At 43.2% G+C, this 13,751-nt stretch overlaps 1 protein-coding gene across 1 annotated transcript in view; it reads right to left on the bottom strand.

Moving 5' to 3' along the window:
• Positions 1-7,853: 7,853 nt before the first annotated feature.
• Positions 7,854-13,751, bottom strand: part of LOC134464787 (myelin regulatory factor-like protein) — a 33,263-nt gene continuing 27,365 nt past the window's right edge. The window contains exons 23-26 of the mRNA XM_063218132.1: positions 12,047-12,121; positions 10,756-10,858; positions 10,037-10,123; positions 7,854-9,267 (exon numbers count right to left, since the gene is read on the bottom strand). Coding sequence (XP_063074202.1) covers positions 9,181-9,267; positions 10,037-10,123; positions 10,756-10,858; positions 12,047-12,121 — 352 coding nt within the window. The 3' untranslated portion in view covers positions 7,854-9,180. The remainder of the gene's footprint in view (positions 9,268-10,036; positions 10,124-10,755; positions 10,859-12,046; positions 12,122-13,751) is intronic.

Genomic DNA, 13,751 nt, shown 5'->3' with positions numbered 1-13,751 from the left:
CACCACACTTCGAAAAATGGCCGTTTTGGGGGCGTTATCCGGGTAATTTACAGTACACTTTACCGTCGCGATTAGAAATGGAACACCCTGCGTACCCAAACACAGTGCGGAAAGGGCGGACAGTACGAGTATTGGAACACAGCATCTGCTTTCCTCTCAGGACCGGTTTTACCAATAAGCAGACTAGGCAATTGCCTAGGGCCCCACCACAAAATACCCTCTGGAAGGGGCCCCACCGCAAAATACCCTCTGGAAGGGGCCCCACCACTCAGCCCTGCCATGGAAAATATCAACAAACTTAATTATTATATTTTGCCTAGGGCCCTGAAATAGGTAGCACCCCTGCTGTAGCCTGGTAAACCAGCGCCACCCGCTGGGACGCCGACATTTTTCAGCTGCGAATGGGTCTGGCCTCGGATCTCAGAACGTTTTGAACACTGTGCCCTGAGTCTGGTAAACCCAACCACAACGCAGAGATTTGTTTTGAATCAAAGCGGGCAGGGTTGTGAGGGAGTGATGACGAATCTCGCAACACCCTTGGGAAAGCACATCAACGTCAAAGATTGCCGATTGGTCAGAGCGCCGGCGCGGTTTGAAAATACAGCAGGTTGTTCTCATCAACAATTTTCGGAGGTATCGTTCATCGGGGCTAGACTAAATTACTCCGGTCCCACATTTAGGCTGGTTTATCAGTCTACCCCTGCTGCCCAGTTGTCTCTTTCTGTGCCTATAGGTCTCCTCAGAGTCAGCTCCACCCCCCTGTTTACTCAAGCTCATCTCTGTTGTTGTTTACTCATTCTGGTTGTTAGGACACATACGTATGCCATTATTCAAGATGTCTACCAGATGTTTTCCATATACCATATGGAGTCAACAGGGCCGGCCCGAGGAATAAGCTAACTATGCAATGGCTTAGGGCCCCCATGCCACCAGGGGCCACCGCGAGCAGCAAAGTTCCAGGAAGAAATGAACTCTCCACCATTTTCCCAAGTCATATTCTTTCTCATGTTCCACTTACTACCACTATGAAAAATAGAGCCATTATATATCTGGGGACACCTAAATGATGGTGAGTACAACGTCATTTTTCATGTACCACTTTAAATTATAAACACCCTACAATAAATGCAGAATATATCAAAGAGTAATAGTTTTGAAGCGAAACTAAGCTATTACTTAGTGACAAATGACTTTCAGTTTGAGAAATTTAGCTCCAAGAAGTGCAGTGCATGACCGGACGAATACACCGGCCGCAACGAGATCAAGCGACAGACAATGTGTAGCAAGAGCGATACGAGCGATTGAAGCGACAGAGTATGTCCGTTCAAAGCAGAATGCAAGCATTACAGCATTCCCATTGGTTGTGGCGGCCGAACCACGTCATAGCTAATTTGCATAACATTGCCAGGAGTTCAACTGAAAACTGTCGCTCTAGTTGCGTGAAACGCCTCAAGTCGCCCGAAACGCTTTTGTCGCGCAACTCAATACAAAGTCAATGACTTCCGTCGCTGGACTCGCTCATGTCGCGCTTGGTCTATTCGTGCCTTGATAGGCACATAAGGTAGGCCTACATGATCTACAGACAGTCCTTAGCTCCTTACCTATGTCCTATGTCCTTTCCTCAGACAGCCAACAGTACCTTGTCTTAAGCTTACAAGAATTGACTGAAGTACAAAATAGGCTATAGTAGGTTATGCTACATACATACTGTGTCTCTTCCCCACTTTTCACACTTCCGTCATTAACCAAAGTCCCTATAAGGCTTTTATTGAAAAAAAATCTGACTGAAGATTGACGATGATTGAAGTTGAAGTTGAATATTAAACACTGTTCTCTCTCATAAGACATCCTCTTTGCATTTCCTTCACTCTTCATCATATTTATCAATTTCTTATATGAATTTCATTGTCCACAACTGCACTGTTAGCCTCAGCCAAACAGGGCTCTAAATGAACTTTTATCATCACCAAAATGGTTCATAGAAGTTAATCTTACAAGCCAAACACTCACTCATTAATGGGCCAAAGTGGCTAGTAAGTTGGTCTTCTCTACCAGCTACACTTTTCTACAACCATTTTGCCAGCTGGCTGGTGTTAATTTAGAACCCTGCAGCCAACCGTAACCGGTAACTTACTGTGTTGTGTGCTTCCATCTTGGAGTGGGCTAAGGTGTACTCTGCAAGGGAGCCCGGCATAGTGAAGCTGTAGCTGGATTTTAGCCTGGAGCGCTACCTCTACCTCTGCCACCTGTCCTGTGCTCTGATGCTCTGTCGTCTTCTCTTCTGTTCTCTTTCCCCAATGGTACTGCCTTATGGAGAGATAGCGAGAGAGAGAGAGAGAGAGAGAGAGAGAGAGAGAGAGAGAGAGAGAGAGAGAGAGAGAGAGAGAGAGAGAGCCAACCCGACGCCACCTCCACAACATTCGTCAATAATGCAGGGCCTATGTGGTTTCTTCTTCCAGAAAGAGAACGAGGGAGAGAGGCAGAGAGAGGTAGATGGAGAAAGGAGAGAGAGAGGGAGAAAGAGATAGATGGAGAGAGAGACATGTACAGGGAGTGAGAGAGAAAGAGAGAGAGAGGGAGCACACATAAGTGGGTGTGAGAGAGAGATACAGTGATGGATGGATGAAGAAACGGAAAAGTCTGTGTGTGTATAGCACACATGATAGGGAGAGAGAGATAGAGAGAGAGAGAGAGAGAGAGAGAGAGAGAGAGAGAGAGAGAGAGAGAGAGAGAGAGAGAGAGAGAGAGAGGTGGGGGGTGGGGAGGGGGAGAACAACATAAAGACAGAGAAAGAGAGGGGTGGAGAAAGAGATATGTGGAAAGAGACAGACAACGTGAAACATGGATAGACAGAAAAGAGGGAAAGCAAGAGAAAGAGTGAGAGAAATGTTGTGTCTGTGCTCCCTCCCCTCCTCTTGCCCTGTCAGCTTGTGTATGAGAGAGAGAGAAAGAAGCAAACACAAAGAAAGACAAAGATAGAAAGAGAGATGTAGAAAGAGACAGACAAAGATGGATAGACATTAGAAAGAGTGAGAGAAACGTCTTGTCTATGTTCCCTCCTCCACCCGCCACTGTCAGTGTGTATATTATAGCACTGGTACCTAATTAGTCTTTCCATGCATTGTGCAGCCTTTGTGCTTGAATAAGTCATAAGAGAAGAGGTTTGTGTGTCATGTCCCTACACGTCGTGCCTCACTGGACATCTCATCTGTTAACAGTCATGTCAAAAGTTTTTTTTTTTTCAAAACTACTGTATGTGAATTCAGTTTTCCCCTCTTTTGTCTCCTTTTGGTGGTAAGTGGACTTGTTTCAGATTGTAGAGACAACTCATTCCAAATAGACTACACTTATTTTGCCTCAGATAAACCACTGAAATGCTTGAAATAACACATATTACAATCCATCTATATTCTTACCACTGGGGTGACTTGACTTTGGAAATTACAGCACCATTCACATTTTTGTTTCATCCATGCAATTAGTCAGTGAAAACAATTTTTAACTGTTGCGGTATTTTGTTTACATAAAAAAGTTATAGCTTCTCAAAAGGAATGGTTTTGAAAACATAATTTTGAGTGCATATTTTGAAATATTACCGGTATAGGTTGGACAAGAGTGTTTCGGATTTTTTTAGAATGCTCTTTAGACATCTACCAAACTGTTGTCCATATGTATTATTAATCATTTTTGCATGTATCTAGTCATTATACACCAACCAGCAGCTTTCTAACCACATGGAGGCCATGTGTCTGAGTTTCCATATGTATTATTCTCACGAGGAGTTTTATTATTTACTGGCTGTGGATAGAATGACTGCCTTGAGCACTTGAGTTAACCACAAACTAGCGTGTCGTGCACCAAGTGCAGAAACGTCATCAGGATATGTACGTATCATGTACATCTCATGGTTCTCTCTGTCTCTGTCTATGCCCCCCCCCCCCCCCCTCTCTCTCTCTCTCTCTCTCTCTCTCTCTCTGTCATATAATATGAGCACACATGAATACATGCACTCATAGGCATGCATGCACGCGCATGTGCTTACACACACACACGCACACACACAAACACGCACACACACACACACACACACACACACACACACACACACACACACACACACACACACACACACACCACACACACACACACACACACAAACACACACACACACACACACACGCGCGCGCGCACACACACAACCTTAATATCTTTGTGGGGCTCTTGGGGGGCCCTTCCAGTCATTTTAACCCTAACAATAGCTAAAGAATACTGTGCACAAACTAAAACAATCCCTAACCATAACCTGTCAGTGAGGAAATCGTTTACACTTTTACTTTTACCAGTAACAACAAAACTACCCCAGCAAAAGTGCAGTACGCGCGCACACACACACACACACACACACACACACACACACACACACACACACACACACACACACACACACACACACACACACACACACACACACACACACACACACACACACACACCACAGAAGCCCACTAACCCCATTTCCATAAGCCAGACGAGGTCTCTCCCCGGTTAAAAAAAACAATCTCCCCAGGAAATCCCCCTCGTCTGGTCTGAAAGGGGCTTCACACAGCGTTACAGCCAGCAGGCCCGCTTGAACTTGCTAAAGAAAGAAATTGTGTCTAGCTCAGTCCCAGGTGTTTTCAATATACCAAAGTAGCCTACCATTTTAGACCAACATGCACCCTTCCCCCACACACAACCACACACAAACCTAATCCAACAATTGGTGTGCGGGTGTGCTGTGCTCTCAAATTGGTGTGTGTGTGTGTGTGTGTGTGTGTGTGTGTGTGTGTGTGTGTGTGTGTGTGTGTGTGTGTGTGTGTGTGTGTGTGTGTGTGTGTGTGTGTGTGTGTGTGTGTGTGTGTGTGTGTGTGTGTGTGTGTGTGTGTGTGTGTGTGTGTGTGTGTGTGTGTGTGTGTGTGTGTGTGTCTGCATGTGCCTGCATGTGAGTGTGTGCGTGCATGTGGTTGCAAGCATGTCTGTGCGTAGCCTACATGTGTGTGTATTTGTGCATGTGTGTCATGTGAGTGCACCTATGCCTATACATCTGCCTATGCGTGTAACCTGAGGAGTGCTCCTGTGAGGTGAACAAAGACTAGCCTGTGTGCAGCGGCCCAGGGCTGGGCTTAGACCCCAAACTGGCCCGGGCATTTTTGGCATAGACCAATGCAAACAATTATGACAGGCTTAGCCTACCGATGGGCCACCCCATCTAAATTTCAATGCAGTCTGTATGGGAAAATTTGGAATCGAGCAAACAAAAATGCCCTGTATGCCAGATTACCAGTCCAGTCCTGCCATGACCAACATGCTCCGGCGGGAACTAAGTGGTTTGTGAGATCTGGTGCGGCTGCAGAAATAATATAAAAGGGGAGGGAGAGAAAAAAAGTAGAAAATTAAATAATACCTCTGAATGGAACCTTTTACGTTTTGTCTTTCAGATACACACACCTGGGGTGTATCGTGCTCTGCACATATAACGTTTTTAAAGGTTAACACCCTCATGGGTATCGAGGTGAAGGAGGATAAACCCTAAGCCACAGGTGTGTCTGTACATTAAACCAGTGGTCTGCCCCGGTTATTCTCCGATTTTTAATGGAGCGGTACATTTTATTCTTTCTGCGCAGTGCGATCGTAAAATCTTGAATTAATGTAATATCATATTGCTAGTGCTGATTACATCCGCAACAGTACTTCTGCTTCTACTTTCTACAACTCTGCAACTCTTCCGTTACACCTCTGGTGCTTTGGTCACAGAACACTCTATTGGAGCTCAGAGGCTCTGCTGGTAGACAGACAAACAGACAGACAGACAGACAGACAGACAGACAGACAGACAGACAGACAGACAGACAGGCAGACAGACAGACAGACAGACAGACAGACAGACAGACAGACGCATACGCACACACACACGCACACGCACACGCACACGCTTGCATATGCACACACACACACACACACACACACACACACACACACACACACACACACACACACACACACACACACACACACACACACACACACACACACACACACACACACACACACACACACACACACACACACACACACATCTGAGGCGTATGTGTAGCTGTGCTGGTGAAACACCTGGCAGCACATGCACAGACAGACACCATATCAATTCTCCTTTACACACACATAGCCTACAGACAACAAGGCGCACACAGAGATAACACAGACAAATGCATACACACACACACACACACACACACACACACACACACACACACACACACACACACACACACACGCACACACACACACACACACACACACACACACACACACACACACAAATGCAATACACACACACACAAACACACACACACCCACGCACGCACGCGCGCGCGCACACACACACACACACACGCTGATGTGAAGAAGGTGAAAGCAGCTGAAAAAAAGTGAAAATGGGATAGTGGCTGAGTGAAAATGAGTGAGAGGGAGACAAAATATATGTGCGAACATTAACATGCACACACACACGCACACACACACTTGCACACACAGGCATAGAGGCTTGCACACACACACACACACACACACACACACACACACACACACACACACACGCACGCACACGCACACACACACACACACACACACACACACACACACACACACACACACAGAGTCAGGCATAAGGGCTTGTGCACACACACACACACACAGCTCTCTTTCTCTTTCTTCTGAAAAAGTGTCAAGAATGATTCGGTCGTCAGTGGGGATTACCCCTGATTGTTAGCCACCATGCTTTATATTCCTCTTATTCTCTCTCTCTCTCTCTCTCTCTGCCCCCCCCCTCCTGTAATGCTTTATTCTTCTCTGAGAGAGGTTCTCTCCCGTTTTAGTTATCATCCCTCTTCTTTCTTTCTCTCCTGTCTTCACTCCTCCTTTCCCCCTGTCTACCTCTCTGTGCCCTCTCTATCTCTCCTTCCCCTATAACTCTCTATCGCTCACCCTTTCTAGAACACATTCTCTCTCTCTTTCCTCACAGAGACCAGTTTCCCCTTCTATCCTCCCTCCCTCCCTCCCTCCCTCATCTCTCACTCTGTCTGTCTCTCTCGCCCTCCCCCCCCCCTCCTTTCTCTCTGTTCCCTCTGTGACAAGAACACGGTGGGCTTAAATTAGCCAATAGATGGCTGACACACACACGCACGCACATATGCAGAGAGAGAGAGAGAGAGAGAGAGAGAGAGAGAGAGAGAGAGAGAGAGAGAGAGAGAGAGCACACACACAGAACACAGTTCCAGGGCTCTCCGGAATGTCTGTGATATCATAAGACTTGCTGAGTGGAACATAATCGGCATGCTCTGTGTTAAATAATGAGGTGTCTTTTTTCTTACCATTCCACTTTTTTCTTACCATTCCTTTCCATTTTTGCTATTTTGTCACACACAGTCAGTTCATTTATATTGCCAATAATCGATTCACTAAGGAGTTACTGGGAGTTTCTGAGAAATCTGTGTTTTCGTATGCTACAGAAATGCCTGAATCCGGTAGCTTGATATTAAGAAAAATTAACTGGCACAAATAGATAATAGTCCGCTTTGTTTTATTTGCCTTTTAAAAATCCACTATTAGCTACCTTGGCCGTGACACTGTACTGTTAGGATGGGAACTCGGGTCTGGTACTGGCCCAAGGTAATTTCTTGACCTTGCCCCATCTCTCTCTCACAAGTAAAATTGATTAAATATTAGCAGACTAAGGCAATAATTTGATTAAGTGCATTCCTAAGTCTAACTGCGGATCCATTTAGATATTTGCTGACAAAATCCAACACAACAAATGGTTGAACATATTTTTAATAGAAGATTTAGAGTTAAAGTTAAAACACAGTGAATACTACAAAAAAAACAATAAAATGCATTTCGGTCATTCTTTCTATGTCTAGTCTATAGAATCTATCATTCATTCAGTCATTCATTCGTTCATTCAATCATTCATTCGTTCATTCCACCTGCCAATGATAATGTGGTTCAAAGTGCTAGTCATCTCTCAATGGTGTATAGGTGAGGTGAGGTCTTGAGAAACAGACACCAGACAGTCTTTTATATAGTTACGATGGATCAATATATAACATGCAATATAGTCAAGTGTACATGAGCCCTGAAGAAAAAAAATGTTCATTTCTGTTTACATTTAAAAAATCACCAAAGTCATCAGTTGCAGTCTTTTTTTTTCTTTTTTTTTTCTTTTTTCAAAACAGTGCAAAAGAAGAAAAAAATTGAAATACGGCACACTACAAATAAACAGTAGTACTATATTCATAAATACACAGGAGAAGGAGGAGAAACTGCAAGTTCATCTGACTTTGAAAAAGAAAGTGAATCACTATACAATAAAATAATGACATAACGAATCAAAATTTCAAGTGGAATACATCAAACATCAAGACAATAGAAACGATTGCTCCTCGCCTCTCCTGACATTCATGAAGAATGCCATAGGGCATACAGGGCATTTGCCCGGTGGACTATTGATGAGTTTTGGCCTGGCCATCCCTTTTTATTATGTATAATGTCACCAGTCCTCATACCACTACCAGCAAACCTCTCCGAGTCAGATTTACTGTAAATATTAATTTGGACTGCTGTGGTTAAAATAACTCAATTTAGATAAGGAAAAATGTTGCCACTGGCTTCATTGTCTTTCTCAATGTCTAGTGGACTGGTCTTGGCTTGCTTTTTGGCCCAGGCCAGGCATGTGAAGAACCCCCCAGCTGACATGAGACAGCGGGCAGGCAGGGACAATGTGTGCAGGTAATGAGGAGAGTTGAGCTTTGTCTTATTAAATCTCACTCTATCTTTGGCATTCATGAAGAAGCCATTGGGTCCACTCATAAGACATAGTGCAGGGGAGTCTAACATGAGGCCCGGGGCCATGATAAGGCTCGGGGCCATGATAAGGCTCGCCCGATGGTTTATTATGGCTCCAGACTTTAAGAAAAGAATACTAAGAATGTCAAAAACAAGATACATCTCTAGCCCATTACAAAGGTGTTGTGGGTGTCTGAAATGTCAGGTTTTCAATATTTCAGAAAACTCCCGGCATAGTACGTAGTGGAGGGACAGTAGTGTTGTGAGGGTGTGGGGGCTGTTGTGTTGAGCGTTGCCTTATTCACACCGGCGGTAGAAGTGGAAGTGGTAATCTGTGAACAGCGTCCCGGCGTAGCTGTAGCTGGTACTGCAGTCTGCTTTCCCCTGTTTGGAAAGACCAAAGGGGACACAGCAGCAGGGAGTTAGTGGAACTGAGTGTCATCTGCACTAGTTCGCCACTCAGGGCTCAGGTAGAACCCACTACCCTCTTCATTTATTTATTATTTTCAAATCGTTTATGTGTTCATTATAACGTCTTGTGGAAGTGTGTGTGTGAGTGTGTGTGTGTGTATGTGTGTGTGTGTGTGTGTGTGTGTGTGTGTGTGTGTGTGTGTGTGTGTGTGTGTGTGTGTGTGTGTGTGTGTGTGTGTGTGTGTGTTTGTGGTGTGTGTGTGTGTGTGTGTGTGTGTGTGTGTGTGTGTGTGAGTGTGTATCCAAGTGTATTTCAGTTGAGCGGACTTCACTTTGGACTTGGAGAGTGGAGAGTGCTGTACTGTACGTGCGTATGTGTGTACTACTGCTGCAAAACAATTCCCCAAGTTGGAACAAATAAAGCTACTTGACGTGGCTACTAGTCAACGCTCCAATTCTCTAAAAAGATCCTCTAAAAGATCACTGTGGAACCTCAAAGTTCCAAGAAGAACCAAATGGCAAAATTGGGTTTTGGGAGGTTTTTTTTTGATGTTTCAAAGAACTCTGGAGTCTAAAGGTTCTTTGTTTGAGGAACCTTCTATTGCCACTGTGGACAAACCCCTAAAGCTCCTCTTAGGAACCTTGGGGTTCTTCTTAGAACTGCTAAGTTCTTCAGAGAACTTTTGGATTCTTCCGACATATCAAATCAATTTCTGTGAAAATACAAGGTCTTTAGACTTACAGGTAGGGTGGCACGAAATGAGTAAGCACTTTCTTGAAGGCGAGCAACTGGCAAGATCCATTCATGCAGAGTACCAGTCGTGTTGCCCTGAGGGAAACAGAGAAGAGATTCAATGGCACACCGACATATATTTACAGGTGTCTGAGATGTCAGTTTGTTATTCATGAGCTATATGTAAGGCCAGAATTCAAACCCAAGTCCATTACTTAAACATTGACTTTAAAATTGTGATGGAACACTTGGTTACACTTTATTTTATGCCCATTACGTTATTAGCTACAAAATTATCAAAGTATGTAACAGCATGTAACATGATGTAGCCTACTTTGGTATTTACTGTGTTAACCCTTTTATGTTATAGTCTTTCTGTCACCAAAACAGTAAGGACCATGTCTTAATCTGCTACTTTAAACTCTTGGCAATGTCATTGCAAGGTTGTTATGATGTAGTCAGCGTGAATGGAAATGGGATTGCTGATACTATCTGCATGAAAGGGCCACATAGGCATATTACACATCTACTGTACCGATGTACTGTACTACAGTAGACACACTTACAAACAAACTGTAAAATAAAGTGTTACCGATCTACTGTACTTATCAACAAGAGGTAAATGCCGTACCTCAGACCAGCCGTGGCTCAAGCGGCCCACTCTTCTCTGCTCTATCCCAATAAAGGCGAAAAAGCCCCCCAAAATATATATTTTTTAAATGTTGTACCTCGCTGGTGGTAAATCGTTCCTCCTCCTTCATGGTCATGACTGTGTCGCATGTGTCCGTCTCGTCATCATAGCACTTGTGGACAACCAGAGGTTGTGCGGACCTGTGTGGAAAGATTCATGACATCACATTACATTACATTACACTTACCTGACAGCCTGACACATTTATTCAAGGCGACTTATAGTGAAGTTCAGTACAGGGTATTAGTTACAATACCTGGAGGGTTTCGTGCCTTGCTTAAGGCCACCTCAGCCATGGAGTGAGATAGTTTGCCAGTAAATAGTTCTAAATGTAATGAATAAGTGGATACCCCTTGGTGAAATCTGCGAAAAATGCACAGTACTCACAGCAAGGCTAGAACACTTCACATTGAGAAATACCCAGAGATTGGAAGGCTGGGCTTCAAACCTGCAACCCTCTGATCTAAAGCCCATCTCCTTAACCACTGGGCCACAACTGTCGTATTTCAAGTTTCTTTTTCTTTTTATATGCATTGATTTCTAGATTCTCAGGAAGAGCACATTGCATTTGATTACTTTCCATCTATATTTTGGGGGTTTCACATCGCTTTTTTCAAATGTATTCTCAAAACTATTTTGGGACACATTTTTTATATTGGGAAAATCATACGTGTTGCTTTTGGCAATTATGCAACAGCTTATGTGGTTAATATGGCTGACACATTGTAGGTAATTATTCCAGTAGTTCCATGTGGAAAGGATGGTGGGATGAAGTTTTGCTTAAGATTTTGAATGACAAACATGGTTATATATATCGAACACACCCGTATGAGCACAGAAGTGTACAACACTGTGCTATTGTAAACCATTTTTAAACCCAAATATGTGTACGGGACAATGAACAACAGTGATGTTGCTCAATAACTGCTGACATACGCATTAACATGTGGCTGCCTGCTCTAGTGATAAGCTATCATCGCTTCTCCATAGCCTCCTACTACAGTAGTAATGTAAGGTTACTAGAAATGTTGCTCCAGTCCGATCTTGTTTGGACAGGACTGGAGGTAATCTCATTGCATTACTGAGAGGATGTCATGTCATATTTTCCAAGAGCTATTTCACACAGTATCAGGATAGCCCCTTTTACATTGGGAACAAACAAATGTTTATTTTCTGTGATTAATTTTATAAAGGTGAAGAAGGGAAAATCTGTTAGTATTTCAGCATTTCCCAACACAATAGCCCCTTCCTCTCCACAATCTCTCCCCCTCTCATCTGTTAGCAGTCACACACACGCACACACGCACACACAAAGAGGCCCCACTCACTTCATCAGTAGACTGATGCGCATGTTGTCAGGCACCAGCTTGCTGATGGGGATGGAGTAGATGTGACTTCCAGGCCTATGGGAACATGAAGCAGGGGGATGGAAAATGTTTACATAACCAAAATATGATATCATATAATGCAATATAACAGCCCTATGGGGGCATGGAGCTGGGGGGCCGAATCATATAATACAATAGAGCAGCTTAACAGTGAGCTATCAATGTGGCATCAGACACATAGACCCTGTCCCATTACAGGGATCCTATCCAGCCCCTGATATACTATATATTATACTTACAAATATTTGTATACCTTGTTCCAGTACAGTATATACATATATGTATACATATACCATATACCATACATGGTGTCTACATGTATTGTAGGCCTAAATGAGATGTGTACAACAAAGATCTAACTAATGATGAACCTGATGAACTGACTATGTGATGTGAAAACAAATATCCCTATTAAAACTCTAATCTAATCTTTACCTAATACAAAAAAAACTTGCAGTTTTTGTACCTTTAATGCGCAGTGTTGCCTTCAGGCAACATACCAATATCTGTTTAGGGAGGCCGGGGGGGTCAAGTTTTATTATTGATGTATGATCAGGAAAATCCAAAGCAAAAACCATCCTCACAAAATTGAAAATGCATGCAGTAGAGGGTTAAAAAACAAGTCAAGGACTGTAATTGAACATTAAGCAAAGAAACTTGTTTAAAAGCTTAACTAGCCTTGACAATGCACTTTTCCCTTGACAATACCAAGCACCAGTCATTACCGTATTCTGTGTTTTTATAAAGTCTCTTTTACAATGCTAAATGCTTTTCAGAGCTGAGCCTTTAGATAGCATGGTATTGCAAGCTATATAATTTGCACATTGCTATACATGTAGTTTAGCTCATGGATAAGGAGCCTATGGCTCGGGGGCCATTATCCGACCACCGATATAATTGTAATGTTATGCAGATTCACATGAAATATAACATGTTTTGTAAAGCAATCTCAGAAATTAAATTTGCAATAAAAATAAGTTATATTCTCAGGGGGCTTAATAAAGGCCAGGTCTGTTGTAAAGGTGGCTGCCTTCAATATAGGCTAAAAGTGAATGGGGGAAATCCTGGTTTTGTGTTCATAGTTCAAGTGGGAATGGGGGAAAATGGGACGCAGCCATAAACTGACTTGAGATTCGCACACTTTGCTGCCACCTGCTGGTCAGCTCTTCCCACTCCTCAAGAGACATCCCTATTCATTCAATGGATTACTTGTACAGTGGCTTAGAAAGCTTTTTTGCAGTTTTTTTATGTCTTTGGTTTCTCTGTAGTGTAAAGATGCAAAGAGATGAAGATAGATAGATAGATAGATAGATAGATAGATAGATAGATAGATAGATAGATAGATAGATAGATAGATAGATAGATAGATACAGTAGATAGATAGATAGATAGATAGATAGATAGATAGATAGATAGATAGATAGATAGATAGATAGATAGATAGATAGATAGATAGATAGATAGATAGATAGATAGATAGATAGATAGACATCAGTCTGCAGGGTTACACCCCGCCATTCTGACGCACCGCCAATCAGACATTGACGTCTGATTGCAGGAACCATTTTTCCAGCTTGCAGGAACCGTTTTTTTAAAAGATCTAAGACCCTACCTTTAAGGGCATTTGGACCGTGACAAAATGATG

Source organism: Engraulis encrasicolus, chromosome 15 (assembly GCF_034702125.1).
Source record: "Engraulis encrasicolus isolate BLACKSEA-1 chromosome 15, IST_EnEncr_1.0, whole genome shotgun sequence".
In the NCBI taxonomy this organism is placed as follows: Eukaryota; Metazoa; Chordata; class Actinopteri; order Clupeiformes; family Engraulidae; genus Engraulis; species Engraulis encrasicolus.
The sequence above is the reverse complement of the archived record's forward strand: the minus strand, read 5'-3'. Positions and strand labels throughout refer to the sequence as shown.